This window comes from Macaca nemestrina, chromosome 4, assembly GCF_043159975.1.
Source record: "Macaca nemestrina isolate mMacNem1 chromosome 4, mMacNem.hap1, whole genome shotgun sequence".
Lineage (NCBI taxonomy): Eukaryota > Metazoa > Chordata > Mammalia > Primates > Cercopithecidae > Macaca > Macaca nemestrina.
In genome coordinates, this window is record NC_092128.1 from 7,915,782 (window position 1) to 7,936,104 (window position 20,323).

General features: G+C 54.7%; 1 protein-coding gene and 1 long non-coding RNA gene across 5 annotated transcripts; one reads left to right on the forward strand and one right to left on the reverse strand.

The window, feature by feature from the left end:
• The first annotated feature begins 1,875 nt into the window (after positions 1 to 1,875).
• Positions 1,876 to 12,175, forward strand: LOC105474920 (crystallin gamma N). Of its 4 annotated transcripts, none has more exons than XM_011729843.3 (4): positions 1,876 to 2,149; positions 3,779 to 4,027; positions 5,695 to 5,840; positions 11,851 to 12,175. In XM_011729843.3, the coding sequence occupies exons 1-4, from the start codon at positions 2,129 to 2,131 to the stop codon at positions 11,981 to 11,983; spliced, it is 549 nt and encodes a 182-aa protein (XP_011728145.2). In that variant the 5' UTR covers positions 1,876 to 2,128; the 3' UTR covers positions 11,984 to 12,175. The 4 variants fall into 4 exon arrangements, 3 of the variants coding, with proteins under 3 accessions (XP_011728145.2, XP_011728144.2, XP_070950326.1); XM_011729842.2 differs by lacking the exon at positions 11,851 to 12,175 and adding an exon at positions 9,773 to 10,010; XM_071094225.1 differs by lacking the exon at positions 11,851 to 12,175 and adding an exon at positions 9,567 to 9,898.
• LOC105474921 (uncharacterized) lies at positions 10,299 to 14,385 on the reverse strand. Its single transcript, XR_983010.2, has 2 exons — positions 14,054 to 14,385; positions 10,299 to 10,394 (listed from the first exon to the last, which is right to left on the reverse strand). It is a non-coding gene; the product is annotated as an uncharacterized lncRNA (long non-coding RNA).
• Between the last annotated feature and the right edge of the window lie 5,938 nt (positions 14,386 to 20,323).

A 20,323-nucleotide genomic window follows, 5' to 3' on the forward strand; every position in this document is an offset into this window, starting at 1 on the left:
TTTTTTTTTTTTTTTTTGAGATGGAGTCTCACTCTGTCGCCCAGGCTGGAGTGCAGTGGCGCGATCTCGGCTCACTGCAAGCTCCGCCTCCGGGTTCACGCCATTCTCCTGCCTCAGCCTCCCGAGTAGCTGGGACTACAGGCGCCCGCCACCACGCCCGGCTAACTTTTTTGTATTTTTTTTTTTAGTAGAGACGGGGTTTCACCGTGTTAGCCAGGATGGTCTCGATCTCCTGACCTCGTGATCCACCCGTCTCGGCCTCCCAAAGTGCTGGGATTACAGGCTTGAGCCACCGCGCCCGGCCTGTGTGTAAATCTTTTTAATGGCTACACAAGCCAATTGCCAGTCTAATATCTCAGTCGTGCTTCCTCTGGGAGCCAGGACCACCTCTTTGAGTCTTGACATCAAGCAGTAAATGCCGCCACCCTCCCCGTTTCCTGAGAAGCCTGACTTCAGCTGTCACCTGCCTCCAAATCGCAAAACCCACCTCCAGTCACAGCGATAGAGAAAATCAGCAATTTTGTCCTGAAAACATGAATGCAATGGGTTGTGTCTGCTTGGCTGCAGAAGAGTGAGATCTCTCTCCATCTTTGCGATCTCTCAGGGGGAGAGATCGTGATGCAGCTCACATTCCAGTTTAAAGTTTATTCAGTAATAAAATTGTTTTCTTTTTCTACTACCTTCGTGGAGAAGTTTTCTGGGTTGGCAGGAGATTTTGTTTTTAATTTTATGTCCCCACCAGGGCCCACGTCCAGAGACAAACATTGGAATGTGTGGCTTGGCAAGTAAGGTCGCCAGTGGAGGCAGCCTGCTGGGCGGCGTCCCTGGGGAAGACTGTCCCCGGGTTCAAGGGTGACATGCAGGTTCTGGTTCATGCCCTGTCTACTTTTGAAAACCTCCCAAAGCAGAGGCACGGTCACCCCTCTGCCCCAAGAATCACATAACCTCCTCTTCCTGGGCCTCAGTGTCTCATTTGTGAAATGGTCATAAAAATACACTCTACTGTTTGAGGGAAGAGCAGCCCAAACTGTTCCCCAAAGCTCCTCCCTTCTCTCCGGCAGAACCCGCTGTGGAGCACCTACCTACCCCCCGCTCCTTTGATCTCACAGCCCTGTCCCCCACACCCCCAGCCATCTGAGTCATGGGTCCTGTGTTCCCAGCTCATCTCCCCAGCCGTCTGGGGCTACACATCCTGTGGGCTCCGTTCGCTCTGCTCACGCCACAATCTCTGAGCCTCCGCTTTCTGCCAAGTGCTTCGTCCAGGGCTCTGGGGAACTCTCCCTCCGCGGTGGGACTCCTTTGTGCAGTAAACTGATCCTGGGCGTCCAGGGAGCTATGGTTGGTGCAGCAGAGAGGCAAGGGGCAGAGCACTGTGCCCCCAGCTCAGGGCAGCGCGGGTCACCTGGGCACCCTAGGCAGGATCTTCAAGGAGAGAGGGACCCAGGGAGGGAGAGTGCCAAGGAGGGAGGCAGGCAGGAAGAGAGCGGGAGGAGAGGCAGGCCTGACCTGGCCTGGCATTTTGGGAAAAGGGGGAGGGCGTGCATCAGGGGCTGGGTGAGTAGGAGCAGGAGGTCTAAGGTGGGGACCTGGGAGCTCAGACCAGAGCAGCCGGGGGAGGGGCGGTCAAGCGCTGTCTGTCTGTCCGGGAAGCTTGGGTTGCATCCTCCCGGAGACAAGTTGGCACCAAGGTGAGACTGCGTGCAGCCAGGTGAGAAAGGGGAGTGGACTGGGAAGCTCGGAACAGGTCTTGGGAGGGAGGGAGATGGGCCTGAGGGCTGAGGGGCAGCGCCAGGGAAGAAAGGGCTGGAGAGACACCCCCACTCCTCCCTTCACCACTCCAAGGCAGGACAGGGGCAGCCGCGGGCTGGGCGGGAGGGCTCAGGGAGGAAGGAGGCCTGGGAGCTAAACGTGGAGAGCACACGGAGACCCCGGGCAGGGCGGGCTGCATTCGCGGTGGCACAGGGTGGCCGCGGCGGGTCTCAGCAGCCTGGTGGCCCCTCGGGCTTAGCACGCCCGACAGCACTAACGCGCCGGGGCCGGCCCAGCAAATCTTTTGTCCGGGGCGGCGCTGAGCCAGCAGGGAGCTGCCCGGTATAAACCGGGACCCGCGGATGGGGCGGGGCGCACCATGGCGCAGCGCTCGGGAAAGGTGAGTGAGTCCCTTAACCCCAAGGAAACCGGGCAGGGCCCCACCTTCGCCCCCTGTGCGAGGGGATTCAGGAGGGTGCACACTGTTGCTGGATGACAAACCCAAGGGAAGCTGGTTTAATTTCTTAATAAAACGGGGTCGGCCTGGGGCCTCTCTAGTGTGGGTGGATAGGAAGGTCTCCATCTCCACTCCTTCCTTCCGGGGTTCCAACCCCTGGCCTCGCAGTCAGGAGCAGGGAGGGTGGTCAGACTCCCTGGGGCTTCCTCGGGGTGGGGGAGGCTTGGCTTGTCCCACAGCCCTCGGCCCCACTGCTGCAGCTTCTTTGCCCAAGGCTGGTCTGTGTGGCTTGTCCTTCCTCAGGGTCTCTTCAGGGACACTCAGGGCTGGTTTTCTGAAAAATGTTGAGATTTGAGGGAGCCCCGAATCCCTTTGGTGCCCAGGTCTCCCCGAAAGCCTCAGGGGCCCTCTACCAGCCCTGCCTGGTGCAGAAAGGATGGGAGACGTGGCTCTCCCTCCCTCTCTCCAGTGCCCCTAGCCTAGCCACTGCCATGAAGCCTCTGGTCTCCAGGGCCACATTCCAGAGTGTCTGGGGGTGACTGTGTTGCTGTATCAGTCCGCATGGGCCAGGTGATGCTTCAGTAACAAAGGCCCCAGTAACTCTGGGGTGCAGAACACCAGGGTGTCCGCCTCCTTTCTGGTGAAAGCATGTGGCCACGCCTGACTCCAAGGGGCCTGGAAAGGCATTTCTCACGTTCTTTTGAGCGAACTGGAGACACTGGTGAGGCGCAAACGGCCATAGTGATGGGGAGCATCACCGCGCTCTGACAGGCCTGTTGTAGGGCCGCAGTTCTTGAAACCCAAAGCGTTAGGGAATGGTTGGGGTTTTAGGTTCCACAGCAGGAAAGACGTTGGGGGTTGTTATTGCTTCCCTTTGTTTTGTTTCGGGACAAGGACAACCTGTGGGTGCCACATAGCTACAGGACACGGTGTCTGAACTCCCACCAGGGTGATGGAGCTCCAGATCTCATACGTGCCTGCTACCCGAAGGAGTGGCCTACAAAACACAGAGGGACAGGGTGGCACTTATAAGCCCTCTTTTGAGAACATTAATCCCGAGCCAGGCCCTGACGCGGCTTCGGCCAATTCAGCCTCTCCAGTGAAGGAGGCCCAATCCCAGGAACCTTTCTGCAAAATATATGTTGGGTTACCACGAGAGGGTTGTGGGTGCAGTTTCTTCTTTTGAAAACACCTCCTTTAATGTTATTGTCAGCTTTATGTTTTAAATATTAAAAAATGAGTTAAAAAATGCAGTGGAAGTTGACAAGAGCCCATTTTGAAATGGGCACCTAGACAAAGGGGAAGCCCCTGTCCCCAGACCGCTGTTGAAACTTGTCTGCTCCACTGTGAGCTCCTAAGGGTAGGAAGGAACAGGAGCTGTGTATGGCATCAGTCTGCCAACTATTCATGCTTTTGCCCAATTGGCAAATAATGTTACTGTGTGCAGCAGGAGTGGGCTTTGGCGGGCCTGGGAGTAGGGGTTCCGTCGAGGGTGCTGGGACCCAGACGCCAGCCTCCAACACTGAAGGAGAGAGGCCCCTGACCCTCAGCTCTGTAACCTGCCCTTTCTAGATCACTCTCTATGAGGGCAAGCACTTCACGGGGAGGAAGCTGGAGGTCTTTGGGGACTGTGACAACTTCCAGGACCGGGGCTTTATGAACCGAGTGAACTCCATCCGCGTGGAGAGCGGAGCCTGGGTCTGCTTCGATCACCCTGACTTCCGGGGCCAGCAGTTCATCTTGGAGCACGGCGACTACCCCGACTTCTTCCGCTGGAACAGCCACAGTGACCACATGGGCTCCTGTCGGCCTGTAGGAATGGTGAGTGGGCCTGTCCACCGAGGGTTGAGTCTTCCTGCCGGAGGGACCGAGGGTCAGCCCTGGCAGACAGTGGCAAGGAATTGGGGATCGTGGGCCTCCCAGCTTTAAAGTCGGTAAGACTGAGGGAGCTATACCCAGAGCCACCTGCTGGCATGAGGTGAGTAGGTGGGGGGCCGAGTTGCTGGGAACCGAGCGGGAGTGACCCTGAGTTTTCATACAGGTATCAGGAAACCACTTTAAGTTTTGGATCCAAAAATCTAGCTGCATTGTCCATTTAAAATGCTGTTGAAATCGTCCAAATTTAGATTTCCAGCCAGATAAGGGACACTCAGCCAATGGGAGGCTGATTTGGGCCTAGTGTGGCCACTGGTGCGGGTGGTCTTGTAGCACATTCTGGAGCCTTCCATGCTGCGGTCTTGGAGTGGCTGATGGAGGAAGCTGAAGAATCACCCGCCAGTCAGGGGAAAATTGGGGGGCAGGTCCCTTGGAATTACACAGGTAGCTGCCACCCAAGAGGTGTATGCAGGGAGGGCAGACGAGGGGCATGGCTCGAAAGACTGTTTCTGTCCAGCTGCTCCTAGGGTGGGATTTAAGCAAGGCCGTTCCCCCAGGTCATGAGTACTCGCTGACCTGCTGTGAGCTCTGGGAGCTTCAGGTGGGAAGGGGAGGATTCCTGAGCCTGGGGGTATGCATGTCTCATCACAGAGAGTCTGGGCTTATGTCTGCCGAGGACCCTCCCCTGATGCCTGGGCCGGGCGGTTCTGGTGAACGTCTGAGGAACCCCAGGGAAGGGGCCTCTGTGTGGGGCCCCCTCTCTTTTCTGTATCAGTTGCAAAATCAGCTGGGCTTTGGCATCTCAAATTGTAAGAATGCTTTCTTAGTATTTCTTCCAGGCTGTGGTACAATTGGCAAAAAAGAAATTTAAATGGTTGGCCCTGGACCCTGCATAATGCTATTTATATGAAAAATATCCTTGGTATCTTGAGAACTGCTGTTCTCCTAAGAGCTATCCTGGGGCCAGCTGTGACGCAGACCAGGCCCTGCCGGCTTCTGAGCCAGGCAGGGGCTGGCCCTCCTCTGTCTTTTGGAAATGCGGGAATCATATAGGGAGACGTGCTGAGCCTAGGGGACGATGATGTCAAGGCCAGCAGGAGTTTCAGCACACGAGATCTGGTATTTGTTTTAGATTTTTGGCTTTATGTTTTACTAAAAGGTTCTATTACAGTTTTAAAACGTTATCATTTGAAGGCTTGCCTGTGGGCTGCGGCCCTGGAGTGAAGTCAGAAACGGGAGTGTGTTGGTGTGACCAGGGCAGAAGTTCCCCAGGCTGAGCACCCAGAGGGAGCCCCGAGACCCCAGCCCTGGTCTGAGCCTGAGCGCTGGCCTCTGGTCAGTTTGGCTGTCTTTGGACCTCAGATTTTCTAGTTGTAGAAAGAGGTGCTTAGACCAGCTCAGTGGCTTGAAACAGTTTTAGAGTAATAGAACCCTTTCTTCCAACCACATCTCATGTGGAAGAACAAACAGAAGTGCGGGGTTGAAGTATGTGGGATGGGGGTGCCCAGTGCCCTGGGTGCCTCCTAATTCCTTCCTGCCCGGGGCTTCTGTTTCTGGGAGAGGGGAATTCACAGCAGGCTCCTTCTTTCCTTCTTTTTCGCTTGGTCTTGGAGCACGGTGAACATTTCCGCCTGGAAATCTTCGAGGGTTGCAACTTCACGGGCCAGTGCCTGGAGTTCCTGGAGGACTGCCCCTTCCTGCAGAGTGGGGGCTGGGCCAAGAACTGCATCAACGCCATCAAGGTGTACGGGGACGGAGCGTGAGTACAGGCCAGCCACGTGGCCGCACCCCGAGGCCCCGCTAGGCCCTTCAGCACCAGGCGTGCGAGGCTGCCCGCCATGCAGGGCTGGTGGGTGGGGTGGGAATGAGACCTGCAGCAGGGGGCAGCGTGTCCCTGGCCCCACAGGCCCTCTCTTTTCCTCAGCTGCCTCACCTGCCCCAGTCAAGCAGCAGGGAGCTTCCCCTATGGCCCAGAAGGGCCTCAGAGAGGGACCCTGGGCCCCAGAGGCATCCTGAGACCTTCCCTATAGGGCATCGGTCCAGGAACAGAGGTAGGAGAGGACCTTGAAAGCTGCACAGTTCTCTGCGATTGATCTGATGCAAGAGACCGCCTTTGGTTTTCTTGAGCCGGGGGACACCTGCTTACCAAAGGATCCCCCAGGGCCTTATGGGCTGGAAAGCCACAGCGGGCTCACCTGCTCGGAGAAGGGTGGACCAGCCCACCCTGCCCAGCGCCTACCCAGCAAAGCTGACCCCTGAACCGGGCCTCTCTGCAAACCCCCAGCACCCTGGCCTCTGGGGGAAGACGGACTTCAGGGTGGCTCACTTCTGGACAGAGAGTAGCCAGGGGGATTGTGCCCAGGCCCAGACGGGTTTGTCTGCCCCACACTTGGGTTTCCTCCTGGTCAACCAAGGGCAGCCTTCGTGCCCCCTCCTGCCCTCCCGCATACTCCCCTTTTGCAACTACCCTCTGAGCACCTTCAAGTTGGCCATCTATTTTCATTGTCCAGCCCACACCTCTGCGTCAGGTAGATATTATTGCCCCCGTTCTACAAAGGGCAAGCTGAGACTCAGAAGGCTGACGGCCCAGCCGTCCCATGCGAGTGGCACAGCTGAGACTACAGCCAAGCCTGTGTCTGTCCCTGTTCCACAGCTGGCCGCTTTCCCAGGCCTCAGTTCCCTCCCCTCAGGCCAAGAGCCCCTCACACAGGTTCCAGCTGGCTGTGCATGGTTCTGGCTCCTATCAAAGCAATTGAAGAACAATTTGCCTTCTATACTCCAGAGGTTCAAGGCCAGGGAGCTCTGGAGAGGATGCAGGGGGCAGAGGGACTGCAGGGAGACAGAGACTGAGCCAAGGCAGAGCTGGACACAGGTGGCACCCCATGTCCGTGGTCTCCAACTGCACAGTGAAACTATCCCCCCACAATTGTGTCTATGCTGAATATGTACATTATTCCCTGAAAGATACCGTACAGCTATTTACATAGCATTTACGTTGGATTCGGTATCATAAGTAATCTGGAGATGATTTCAAGTCCAGTAAGTCCTCACTTAACATTGGGGATAGGTTCTTGGAGACTGTGACTTTAAATGAAATGATGTATGGCAGGTCCTCGAATATGTTGTCTTGTTCAATGTGGGTTCATTATAAGATTGATGAGGGGAGAAATGGCTTTGTTATATATCGCGTGCTGAAAGCCACGGTTCCCAAATACCTACTGATGGGGTTAAGCGAGGACTTACTATATATGGGAGGATACGCGTGGGTTATATGCAAATACAATGCCATTTTATATCTGGAACTTGAGCATCCTTGGATTTTGACATCCAAGGGAAGTCCTGGAACCAGTTCCCAGGGATAGGAGGGACTGTGTACATCCCACCTTTCCCTGGTGGCCTGATAGTGGCAGAAATCTGCTGTTTCTGTCACTCTAGCTAGCTCCAGGATTCCATTTTACAAAATTGCATTTTGCTCTAAATTGGTGGCACCTGGAGCCCAGGGGTGGCATTCCAAAACAAGAATTTGCCCTGGAAAACTTGCTGGCTAAATTGTGTCTTGTAAGGCCCAAGTCACACCTTTGCATGGAGGATGTCCTGAGGCCAGAGACACAATCCCCCCGCCCACCCCAGCACTCAGGCACTCAGGGGCTTGTTGAGAAGGAAGGTGGAGAAGGTGGAGATGAACATTTCTCTGACTGAGGAGCACACAGTCCATCTCCTTCAATCCCCACCGTCCCTGCAAGGAGCCAGCCGTCAGTCCCCCAGGTGGGGGCCCAGGTGCTCAGCCTTTGCCGCCTAAGACTCTAACTCTTACACAAATGTAAGCCCTTGTCAAGGAGGTAACGCCCCCGGGTCCCCTGGATCCGGAGGGGACACTGCTAGGAGGCCTTTCCTGGGGTCTGGAGAGTGGGCGAGGCAGGGCCCCTTCACCACCTCCCACTGCCAAGACCCCTTCCCTCTGGGTCCCACATCAGCCCAGGCATGACCCGTCCCCTCAGATCCATGTCCTGGTGGGCTTTCGGAGGAAAATGTGCTGGCGTTCTGCCCCCAACCACCCCCACCTGGGGAAGGGCACGGTGCTCATGTGGGCAGGACAGGCCCCTGCCCCTTCCCCTTTCTGCCTCCTCCCAGTAGCCACAGCCAGGACAGGGGACAGGAGGATGGGCAGTTCCCTGCCCCCTCCTTTTGGGGGTGTCCATGTGAGCACCCTCATGTGGCCCAGGACATGGCTTAGGGTATTTCTTGCCCACCACAGGGTAGGAAAGGACCAGCTGACTCCCTGAGGTGCCTCTGAGGCCCCAGCTATGGCATAGGTGTGGGGTCAGAAAGCTCTAGGTGTGAAGGAGCATGGACGCGGGGGGCCATGAGGGTGGGGTCCAGGCTAGACCAGGCCTGCCCTGAGTCCCCCAGCAGGTGCTCCAGGCTGGCTCACACCCTCTGCCTCTCTCTGTTCCTTCCTGGCGCCAACCCTCGAGGCAGCAGACCGTGCCAGGCACCAAGTGTGACAAGCCTCGCTCGTCTCAGAGATGGTGAGGGAAGGACAGGGTCGGGCCAGCCCCTGCTCCGAGCTGTCCTGAGGCGTCTTCCTTGTATCACATGCCCCTTCCCAGGCAGAGGCCACTCCCCTGGACCTCCAGTCCCTTCCTCCTGGTCCCCCATTCCCTCCCCACTGCACCTTCCTGCTTTTCTGGGCCGGGCCCACAGCTTCCTGGGTGACGAAGGGCTGTGTTCTCTCCTGCCCCCACCAGCCCCAGGTCCTCCAGGCTCCGTAAAGACTTGTCCTGACTGTTTCTGCTCTCTGGATTGTTGGTGGCTGCCCCGGAGGTGTGCAGAAGGGGAGGAGGAGAGGAAGGGGCCCCACTTGGGACTCCCTGACCCTCCTCTGTGACCTGCAGGCTCCTCTGTGCAACTGTACCCCCACAGCCCATTTCCTCTGCAGGGGAGGCCCCATGAGGGCAGGAGGGGGCAGGAACCATGTCATGTGACCATGGCACCTCTGGTACCTGACACGGTGTTGGGCACACATGTGGGAACCCACTGGCATTCACTGAATGAATGGTGCCCTCTGTGCCAGGCCCCCCATCAGGTGCTGGGGGCACTGTCTGTGCAAGGTGGTCCTTATCAGGGAACAGGAGTGCGTGGGTGTGCAGTGATGGCGGGAGTGCATCCTTGCCAAGGACGGTTGAAATGCAGTGGCGCGATCTCGGCTCACTGCAACCTCCGCCTCCCTGGTTCAAGCAATTCTCTTGCCTCAGTCTCCTGAGTAGCTGGGATTACAGGCATGCACCACCACGCCCAGCTAATTTTTGTATTTTTAGTAGACACGGGGTTTCACCACATTGGCCAGGCTGCTCTCGAACTCCTGACCACAAGAAATCTGCCTGCCTCGGCCTCCCAAAGTTCTGGGATTACAGGCATGAGCCACCACACCCGGCCAGGACTGGTCAGTTTTAAAATGTGGACGTTACTAGGCCTGTCCCCACAGGTGTCACACCCCTGCACGGACCCCACACGGCACTGAGGAAGGAAATAAAAGCCAAGGTGGGCACCGTGGGTGCCTTCGTGTAGCCCAGAGTGAAGGGGCCGCTCGGCCGGGAGGGGTTGCTGGGTGGCCAGGCTGTGCAAGCTCTTCTGTCTGGAGTCCAGGGGGGCTTCCCGGCAGCCCCTGATTCCCACTCCCCTGGCCTCCAGGTGGGTCCTGTACGAGGAGCCCAACTACCGCGGCCGCATGTACGTGGTGGAGAGGGGCGACTTCCGCAGCTTCTCCGACTGGGAGGCCCACAGCGCGCGGGTGCAGTCGCTCCGCAGGGTGGTCAACTTCTTCTAGCCGAGCCCTCCCACCAGGATGGCCAGGCACAGCTCTGGGGACAGGGGCAGCCCCTTGCGGTCCCACCCAGACCTCGGGACCTTGGGCAATAAAAGTCCTAAAAGCCAACAGGCGGCTTCTGAGTGCTCTCTTGGCAATGGGCATCCCAGCCCTGGGAGGAGCCAGACGATCCAGGGCGCTTTCCCAGACTCCCAGGGACCCCCTGGGCCAGAGAGGGGAGAGTAGTGGGGAGAGGTGATGAGAAGCAATGGGGGGAGGGAAGGGCCGGAACCCAGGCTGGTGCAGGGCTCCCCAGGCTCACTTGGGGCTCTGCCTCTCTGTGACTCAGCAAGGTGAGGCTGCCAGGCCACGTGGCCAAAGGCCTGACCCCGGGTCTCTGTGTCTGATCTCTGGGTTTTATCCTCATGGCTAATCTTGGCCTCGGAGTTTCTAGGGGAAGGATGTTCCCTCTGGAAGGTTGGTTTGCACCCAGGGCAGACCTCTCTCCTGCGAAAGAGAAAAAAATTAGTGGTGGTGAGTGTCGGGGTAGGGGTTTAGCTTGAACAGGTGGGCTCTGTGGGAGTGGAGGGGCTTTCAGGGAGAAAGGGAAATGGGGCGTGTCTGCTGCAGCTGTAGCCCCTGGAGCAGTGGGGCCGGCAGACCCAGAACCGGCGGCCTTGGCTCGGGTCTTCACCTCGTGCAGCCACAAGCGCCCGCCTGCAGAATTCCTCCAGGCCTGGGCCCTCTCCAGAACACTGGGTCCTCCTGTTGGGGTGGGCTTGAATCTCGAGGGGACACCCCACCCCTGGGGGACAGAAGGGAGGGAGAAGCCTGTCCTGGAAGGAGATACTCAGCCCAGGCAGTGGGATTCCTGAGCATAAGAGGGTCCACGTCCCCAAAAGTATCCCCCTACTGCCTCCCCACCCACGCCTACGCTTCCAACTCACGGGGGAGAGAGGAAAGGACCCTCGAGGGGGAACTCTGGTCCCTGGGGGTGGCCCAGGTAACTCCCTGCTGCCAGCAGTCCCCCAGGAGAGTCCTGAATGGAGGCTGCCTGTGAGGAAACCATAGCCCACTCCAGAAGGAGGCAACAGATGGAGTGCTCTGGGCTTCTGAGGAGAACGCAGGGGCTCTGGACCCGAGGTCCCTGAGCACGGGGCTCCTGGACATGGAGACCCCAAAGATGTTCACACAGCCTGTGCCTGGACCGAGGCCTGGCTGGATGAGGGATCGGGGGGGGGGCCAGGTGCATGGGTTGGATCACCCATGTGCCCACAGCGTTCTGGTCAGGGACCTGGCTCCTGGTCCAACCTCTAATCCCCCACAGAGATCCCAGAGGCCCCCCCACCAGCTGGCTCCCAACTGGCTTCTCAGTTCCCGGGTCCTCCTCACCACACATCTTGCTCCGGTTTTCTGAGTAGGCGGAGGGGTTTGGACTGGGGATCAGCCCCTCTAGGCCGGGAGCCCTGGGTTACTATTGGAATTGAACTGAGACACGCTGACAGGCCTGGAGGGTGATGGATGCATGGCAGGGAGCTCAGGGAGGGAACACAGGTTCCCAAAGGAAAAACAAAATCTCAGGGGCCAATTCTGCCGCAGAGTGTGGTGGCCTGAGTGTGGTGGGCCAGGGGATGGCTGTCCCGTTCCTGGGTGTCCTCCAACCCCTCCCCATCCCTCACTGAGAGAGCAATGGAAAAAGAGTCACGATGAGTCACCCAATTCACCCAAGACAATGCCCCACCAAGAACGTGGCAAAGATGGAGGGGCCATGACCGCTGTGGGAGCCCCGTAGGCTGTCCCATGACAGCTGAGGCCAAATGAAGATATGAAACCACTAGGCAACTGTCCCCTCCGCCCAGGAAAGGGGAGGGGCTCCCTGCTGCCATGTGGTAGATGGGTCCACAAAGGCCTGCTCTGTACCCCTAATGCCCCGGCCCCTCCTCCTTTCACCTGCAAACCACAGAGCATGGAGCCCTAGCAGCTTCGGAGCCGAGGACTTCCAGGCAAGCAGCTCTCTTCAATCAGATCAAGGACTGGAAGAGGCCACCACAAGACCAGCAACAACCCAGCCACCTGTCCTGACTGCAAAGCTCTGAGCCTGGAACCGATCGACATGGAAATGCACCTGCACCGTTTCTGAGCCGGGAGAGTGTTTGCTTAAAATCATGCCCTCAGTTTTCATTTCTCTGCCAGTTTGTTAGGGAGGTGGAGCCTTCTGTGTGGCATATCTGCCAGCGGGAGGCCCTCGCCACCCATGGCAAGGGCCCTGTCTTTTCTGAAACAGCCGTCCAACCCTCCACAGACTCCTTGGGCCTTGGCACCCTGCTGCCCTCAGGCCTCCACAATCTTGCACCTGTTAGCCCACGGCTGATGATGGTGATGATGTTGATGGATATTTGTGGAGCACTGACTTCATGCCAGGCTCTGTAGTAGCTGGAATCTGTGTAATTTTACTTATCACGTACAATAATGCCAAGATGATGATACACTTATCACCACTGTACAGACGAGGAGAGCTAGACACAGACGGGTTAAGCAGCTTGCCCAGGGTCACACAGCAGTCAGGACTAAAACCCAGGTCTGGCTGGCTGATTGATCCTTTTTGTTCCTAACCACTCCTCTATACTGCACCACACATTTGCATATTTAGATATATTTTTGTCATGAATTTGGTGCAAACCCAAAGCCTCTCCAGGCCTCAGACCCTATTCTGTGAAATGAGTGCAATCATGTCTGTTGTGCCAACTGTATACCCTTGTAAAAGCCAAAGGCGTGACCTGTGAGCAGGTGCCATATGAGGGCTGGTTAGCGGTAGGTGACCCAGCAGGTGACGGGGTGGGGGAGCAGGCAGGGGAGTGGCGTCATAGGAGAGAGGGTAACTTGGCTCCAAACTCCAACCTGATTCCCACTCCATCACTCACTAGGATATGACATTGGAGAAGCCACTGCTGTGTGTCTCAGTGTCCTCAGACATACAGCAGTGGTAATCATTCCGTCCCCTCATAGGCAATTAATGCCTGGGGAATGAAATGAGAACCACAGGCCCCACCGGTTCAGTCTAGGTCCTTGGGAGTCACGGGAAAAACCAGGCCTAGCAGTCCTTCCCATGAGTTCCAGAGGCTTCCCCTGAACTCCTCCTCTCCTCCCCAGCACCAAGGCATAGCAGCACCTCATTAACTGGTGATTTAATGCTTCTCGAATGGGCTTTGTGCTCCTGGGTGACCTCCTCCTCACCCCAGCCCCCTGCTCCCTAATCTGTCAGCAAATCTGCTTTTTGTCTGAAAGAGGAAAAACAAGATTCCCACCAAAGTGCTTGTGGGCAGCTTGTAATTTATCTGAAGTCTGTCCAGGGGTCGATGGACTGAGGGTGAGAGGCCCTCAGAGCCACACATGCTTCACATATTTCTGCCTCCCTCTGTGGTTTGGAAAGCTGGGACTTTCACAGAGCCATCCCCTCATGTCCTCAGCCCTGGGTCCCCCTGCCCTGCCGGCCCCCTGCACTGTTTATCAGGTCCAGTCTGACCACAGGAAAAACATTCCCTTTGAATGCTCCCAGCCACCCCATCCCCCGAGCCAAGAAGTTCCTCCCACCAACCAAGGGCTGGTCCAAGAAGTGTCTGTTGGCCCCTTCCTCTTCCTGGGCCTCCATCCCGTGCCCCGAGGTGGCCAGCGGGCTACCGCCTTCTTGGCTGGAGGCTTCTTGGCTTGCCTCTTCATGCCACTGGGTGCCTTCAGAGCAGGTCTGTCCTGCCTGTGTTCCCCCCAGGAAGCCACAACAGATCTTCAATCAAAGCCTGTTGGATGAGTTTGAGCCCACCCAGGGACGTCAAAAAAAAAAAAAAAGACGAACAAACAAAAAGCTTGTCGAATGAAACAGATTTAAAGATTTAGCTCCAGAGTTTCAGTTTGTGAAGATGACAGAGTTCTGGAGACAGACAGATGGTGCTGACGGCTGCACAACTGTGTGTGTGCACTTAATGCCACTCAACCACACACTTCAAATGGTTAGCATGATAAACTGTATGTGTATTTTGCCATAATCAAAAAATATTAACTCCTTGTTGCTCAGGTGCTCAGGACTGTGGGAGGCAATGTGGGAATGAAGGTCCTCCCTGGATCCCAGGGAACCCTGCGGGTCTCCTGTGCGACCATGCCCCACCCCCTACCTGAAGAAGCTGTCACCTGCTTGTTGATGGAGTGGGTCCCATCAGCTTGGCAGGGCTCTTGGCTGTGGCTGCTGGGGAGGCTGAGATGCAGGAGGAGGAGGTCCTTGTCCTTCAGCAGAGCCCCCTGGAGCGTCACTGTGGTTGCCTGGGACTAACCCTGCCTTCCGGACCCCTAGACCTTAGTAGCCCGGGTCTGGGGACAGCAGGAAGGAGTGACTTGGGCAGCCTTCTCTGAGCAGGGAGCATTTGTGTAAACAGGCTCCTGGCTTCTTGCCTGTGGCCAGCCCACTTTGGAATCGTAATTTAAAAGGATCCTGTAGAGCCCAGCTGGCATGGGCTGTGCATGGAGGGGTGGGAGCCCTGGAGCCAGCCTGTGGGTCTGCAGCCCCTTGCTGGGGCTGGGGGGCAGGCTGGGCAGGTCAGTGCTGGTAACCCTAGTCCTGGTCCCTGCCTGTCCTGGGACCCCCAGGACGGCCCTCCCTGGGTAGGGGCAGGGGCAGAGGGTAGGGCTGTGCTGAGGGCGAGCATTCTCAAGCTGAAGAGGGCTCAGCGATGTGTAGGACTGCTCTGGCTAGGGGACTGACCAGGTTATAAGGACCCTCTCCACGCACCCTGTCTGGCCCCCAACACCAGGGCGGGAGTTCTCACCAGCTGGGCTGGATCGTTCTGCAGGCTGAGATGGTCGTGCCCTGGGTTCCATTCCCATAGCGGTAGAGTGTTCAGTTCTAGATGCCAGGCACAGGGAGCGGGGCGGCGTGTCCCCCGCACAGAGTACCCAGCCTAACTCCCAGCCCCGGCATTCCTAAACTGCACAGACAGTCATGCGGGCAGTAGAAATGGGCGCTCCCACCCAGTGGGGCTGCTGGATGGAAGTCCCTTCGTGGGGCTGGTAATGGCAGAGGTGGTGTCACCTCTGTACACAGAGGGGATGCTCAAGTGCTGCTTTACCCCTGGGGGAAGGGAGCCCAAGGCCAGGGGAGGAGCCCATTGTGATAAAAACGCAGACACAAAAAGTACGGGAGGAAATCGTTGAGGCAGAGGGGACTTAGAAAAAGGTTGTAGAAAAAAGCTAGGCATCCATAATATTCTCCCTGGCACAAGTCCTGTGCTCTCTGCTAGAGAGGAACTCCTAATAGGGCCAAAGCAAGCAGGGAAACAGGATCAACTCCATCATTTGCTCAGTCCCAAAGATGAAAGGAAGTGAGTTTTCCGGAAGAAGCCCAGCAATTCCTGGGACCCAGGCCAGAGAGAAGTTTCTTCCACGGGTCTCCTGGCCCCATGCCGATCACTCACAAGCTGCACCCTCAATGTTAGCCCTCCTGCAGGGAAATTAATAGGTTTCCTAGGATTTTCTCTAATAGCATCCCATAGGATTCGGTGGATGGCACTGTGCCAAAGTCAACTTTTTGTGGGGGAGGAGATTTTAACATTTCTGGTTTACATGTGAGTGTGTTGCTACTTTTAAGTGAACCTAATTGGGTCATGAAAGCGGGGTCTGGCAGCGATTGGTTATCAGTAGATACCAATACCAACAGCATTTTCTCGGGTAATTACTGGGACCTAAACTGTGTGCTAGCCCGTATTTTACATATAACAAGGTGGGTATATTATTTTCTCTCTTTTACAATAGAAGAAATAGACCTAAAAGGATGATTGTAACTTGCCCAAATGTGTGCCATAAATAGCCAAAGAGGCCAAGTGCCCCAGGCCGTCTGACCCCCGAGCCCACGCCCAACTCCCTCTGCACATCACCCCCCTGTGGCAACGGCTTCCCTATCTTTTTGACTGAGACTCACATGTAGGTCATTAGATACAAAACTAACACAGCTGTGTCACAAACAGTCCTGACTTTCACTCTTTAGTTGAGCATCAATGTTTTCTATTTTATTTTACTTTAAAAGAATGCTGGTCAGAGACCCACGAAGCTGATTTCACAACCTCCTAGTAGGTCACAGTTCTCCAGTTTGAAAAATACTACACTGCCTGGTGTAAACAAATGAAGATTTAAGGAGCCACAGCCTTCGCTGTGGATTAGCTCTTCCAATCCCAGTTCCCTCCTCCCTCCCTTGCCTGCCTTCACTAAAGCATCTGGAAAAGCCAAGTGCTCTTTTCTCTGCCTTCCAGGCCATGGGACACAGCTCTGGTCACCGAGATGAAAGCTGACAGAAGGACTTCAGAAAAAGCTTTGGCTTTCTGGATAAAAAGCCCCTTTCCCATGGCTTCCTGCCTTGAATAAAGATGTGATGCCAGGAATTCAGGCAGCCTTCTTGTAATCATGAGAGAAAAGCAAAGAGAATCAGGGAAAGGCTGGCTCCAAGCTCACTGAGCTGCAAAATCAGCATCCACAGCCACCCTTCTTGTCATGTAAGAAAAGTGAACCCCTATTTGTTTCACCACACTTAGGTTTTCTATTATTTGCAGCTGAAAACATTCCTAACTGATAACATCATAACCAAAAACCCCAAAACCTCCAGCAGGTAGTTCCTCCTGTGTTAAGCCGTGTGCTTCATTGTCTGGTGAGCAATAAAGGCGCTTGCACTTGGAAATACTAAAATAAATTTTAAAAAACCAATCTATTAAATAGTTCATCTATTTAAGGTCATAGTTTGTTTTTTCCCAATTAGAGGCACTGCCTGCCCTGTGACATATGTTCAATGGCCGCGGTATCCTGACCGTGGCTAATTTTTGTATTTTTAGTAGCGATGGGGCTTCACCATGTTGGCCAGGCTGATCTCGAACTCCTGACCTCAAGTGATCTGCCTGCCTCCGCTTCCCAAAGTGCTGGGATTACGGGTGTGAGCCGCCACGCCTGGCCTATTTGTTTCTATCATGGGGCAAACCCAAATTCTTTGGAAGAGAGTTTTGTGGGATGTGGAAATGGTAAACAAATGCACAGGAATGCCACATTCAGTGTGGGGTCTTTAGGAAGAGATGCATGAAAGGTTTCCAGAAGAGAAGGCAACATGATTCATGCTGGAAACTGCAGGGCTGTGGTTGTTTAGATTAGAGAGAAGGGACCGGGTGCCTGGCTGCTGTAATAACAAGTCTCTGTTAATTTCCAAGTTCATCCTTGTCTTCATTTATGTTCGATGCTAACCTGTCAGGTGAGCAGGACAAGTCTTGTTGCTCCTGGTTAATGAAAAAGGAATCGAGACCCTGAGAGGAGGAGGGGTTTGCCTGTGTTTACATCCTGGGTCTCAATGGAGCAGTCCAGTCCTCTTCCCAGAACTCCTGCTGGCCTTTCTACCCAGAATCACTGCCTTTAGGCAATGACCCTTCCCCGACCCTGCCTTGGTTCTGGTGTGTGTGCCTAACCCTCAATGCCCCGCCACATGTGGACTGGGCCAATCAGAGGCACTCCTGGGAATTTGAATCTTACGCAGAGACACAGAGGAACCCAAGGTGGTTGGAGGCTGGTGCCAAGTCTGTTTCTGTTACCTGCACACCAAAAACCCTAACTGACAGAACTTTCTACTAGACAGAAGGTTGAAGGCCACAGGCCAACAGAAAAATGTGGGATATTTGGAATTAGTTATTGGGATCTAGATGAGTAGAGAGTAGTTAAACTGCCATTTACTTTCTGGTGTGGACGGCATTATGCGTTGACACCGTAACGTATATGTTGAAGTCCTAACCCCCAGCACCTCAGAATGGGACTGTCTTGCAATGTACTTAGTTAAGTTAGGATGAGGTCTGTCTGAGTCTGCTGAAACTATCATAACAAAATACCAGAAACTGGGTGGCTTAAACACAGAAATGCATTTCCTCATAGCTCTGAAGATCGGGAAGTCCAAGATGAGGGTGCTGGCCAACTTGGTTCCCGGTGAGGGGCCCCCTTCCTAACTTGCAGTTGGCTACTTTTTCACTGTGTCCTCACATGGCAGAAAGAGCACAAGATCTCTCTCTTCTTTTTATGAGATTAGGTCTCCACCCTTATGATCTCATTTGAGTTTAATTAGCTGATAAAGCCGTATGTTCAAATACAGTCACTTTGGGGCTTGAGCTTGGATACATCAATTTTGGGGAGTTCACATCAAGATCCTACTAGAGTAGGGTGGGCCCCTGATCCATCATGACTGGTGTCCTCATAAAAAGGGGAAATTTAATTAGCCGGGCGTGGTGACAGGCGCCTGCAATCCCAGCTACTCGGGAGGCTAAGGCAGCAGAATCGCTTGAACCCGGGAGGCGGAGGTTGTAGTGAGCCGAGATCGTCATTGCCCTTCAGCCTGGGTGACAGAGCAAGACTGTCTCCAAAAAAAAAAAAAAGGGAAATTTAGACACAGACACACAGGCAGGGAGACCACCATGTGAAGTTAAAGGCAGAAACCCAGGTGATGCTCCTGTGAGCCAAGGAACCCCAGAGACGGCCAGCAAACCACCAGAAGCTGGGAGGGAGGCCTGGAACAGATTCCTCGAAGCCTCAGAGGGACCCAACCATGCTGACACCTTCATTTATCTCAGACGTCCAGTGTCCAGAACTATAAAACAGCACATTTCTGTTGTTTGAGCCATTCAATTTGTGGTACTTTGTTATGACAGCCCTAAGAAATGAATACAGATGGGGAGAGCTGCCCATGGTACAGACGGGCCACATGCCTAGTCAGGCCAGCCTCTGTGGCCAGCTGGAACCAGGTGTGCACTGAGGCAGGATTTTGAGGGTTGTACAGTTGCTGTTGTGACATAATTTTAAAAGAATGCAGAATGCAGCTGACATGTAGTTGCCTCTGACAGCACTGGATATTTGGATGCACATCAAGATTAAATCCTACAAAGCTCATCTCAAGGTGGAGAGCAGAACTCAAGGCTTTTCTGTGACCAGGCTAAAATCTCACTAGAGACAGAGTTTGGAAACAAACCTGTAGGTTGCTAAATGAAAACGTTAGTTGTCTGCATGAACTTCCCAGAGATTTGATGTGAAATTTAAAGCAATAACACAAAAAGGATGAGACACCAACCATTGGAACAGGGATATTTGGGAGTATTTGGAAAACTAGGAGAACCTCCAGATCCCCCGAGTCCTTTAAAACACCCCCTACTAGGTTCCTTTTACCTGAGAAAGATGTTCCTCTTTTGAAGGGGAGAATTAAGAGTTCCCTTCACAGCCCACTGCGTAGCGTTGCTTGCCCCATAACAGGAGTTCAGCTTGTATGGGTTAGACTAGAGGGAGAAGTGCAGAGAGACCCAGAGAAACTGCCCCAGGTCACTCATCCACATTGCCAGAAGTCTGGAGAATGTTTGTGGGAATGGATTTTGAGGGTTCTTGGCCAAAGAAGGAAGAACTGGATTCTGGCTTGCACCAAGGGTATTGATAAGACAATTCTGCATTCTGTGTACTGGCTTAGGGGATGCTGTCCATATCCTAACAACCTGCTGATGCAAAGTTGATGGTGTTGAAACGACGCAGAAAGGCTAGGAACCCTTGGCATTAGAGAGAGACTGGTTCTGAGCTGTGGGAGACAAGATGCTGAAATGGATACATTTGTGTGTTTCCACCCCACCCACCCCTCAGGATGGACCTCAGGACGGAATCAGGTGACTCCACCACCCTCAGTCTTGCCACAAAGTGTAAACTGCCATGGAATGTTAACGGGAGGGACAGTGATGGAAGGGGGATCCCTGATCTCTGAGGGGTGGGAGAATTGCTGGGAGCTGGGGGTTTTCACTCTGGAAGTGCACTGGATAGGGCTAAGTGGAGCCTGGATATCAGGGAGTCGTCTTATCTTCCAAAATCTCAGGTCATGGATGATTGATAGGGATCCCCCAAATTATGTCAGTAATCAATCCACTCATGTCCGCCTTTTTTTGCAGACTCAGGAAGGTTGCAAGAGGCCCAAGTAGAGCCAGCATGCTAGAGAACCATGGCCTGTTATGAAATTCCCAGACCCGGATCAGCTCACAGACCTGGCACCCTTTGAATGGGAAGGCTAGGCATCCTTGAAGAGGGCAGCTGCTATAATATCACATGTGTATTGTGACTTTTTTTTTTTTTTGAGATGGAGTCTCACTCTGTTGCCCAGGTTGGAATGCAGTGGCACAATCTTGGCTCACTGCAATCTCCACCTCTTGGGTTCAGGTGATTCTCCTGCTGCAGCCTCCCAAGTAGCTGGGACTACAGGCACGTGCCACTGTGCTGGCTAATTTTTGAATTTTTAGTAGAGATAGGGTTTCACCATGTTGGCCAGGCTGGTTTTGAACTTCTGACTTCCTGTGATCTACCTGCCTCAGCCTCCCAAATGCTGGGATTACAGGTGTGGGCCACCATGCCCGGCC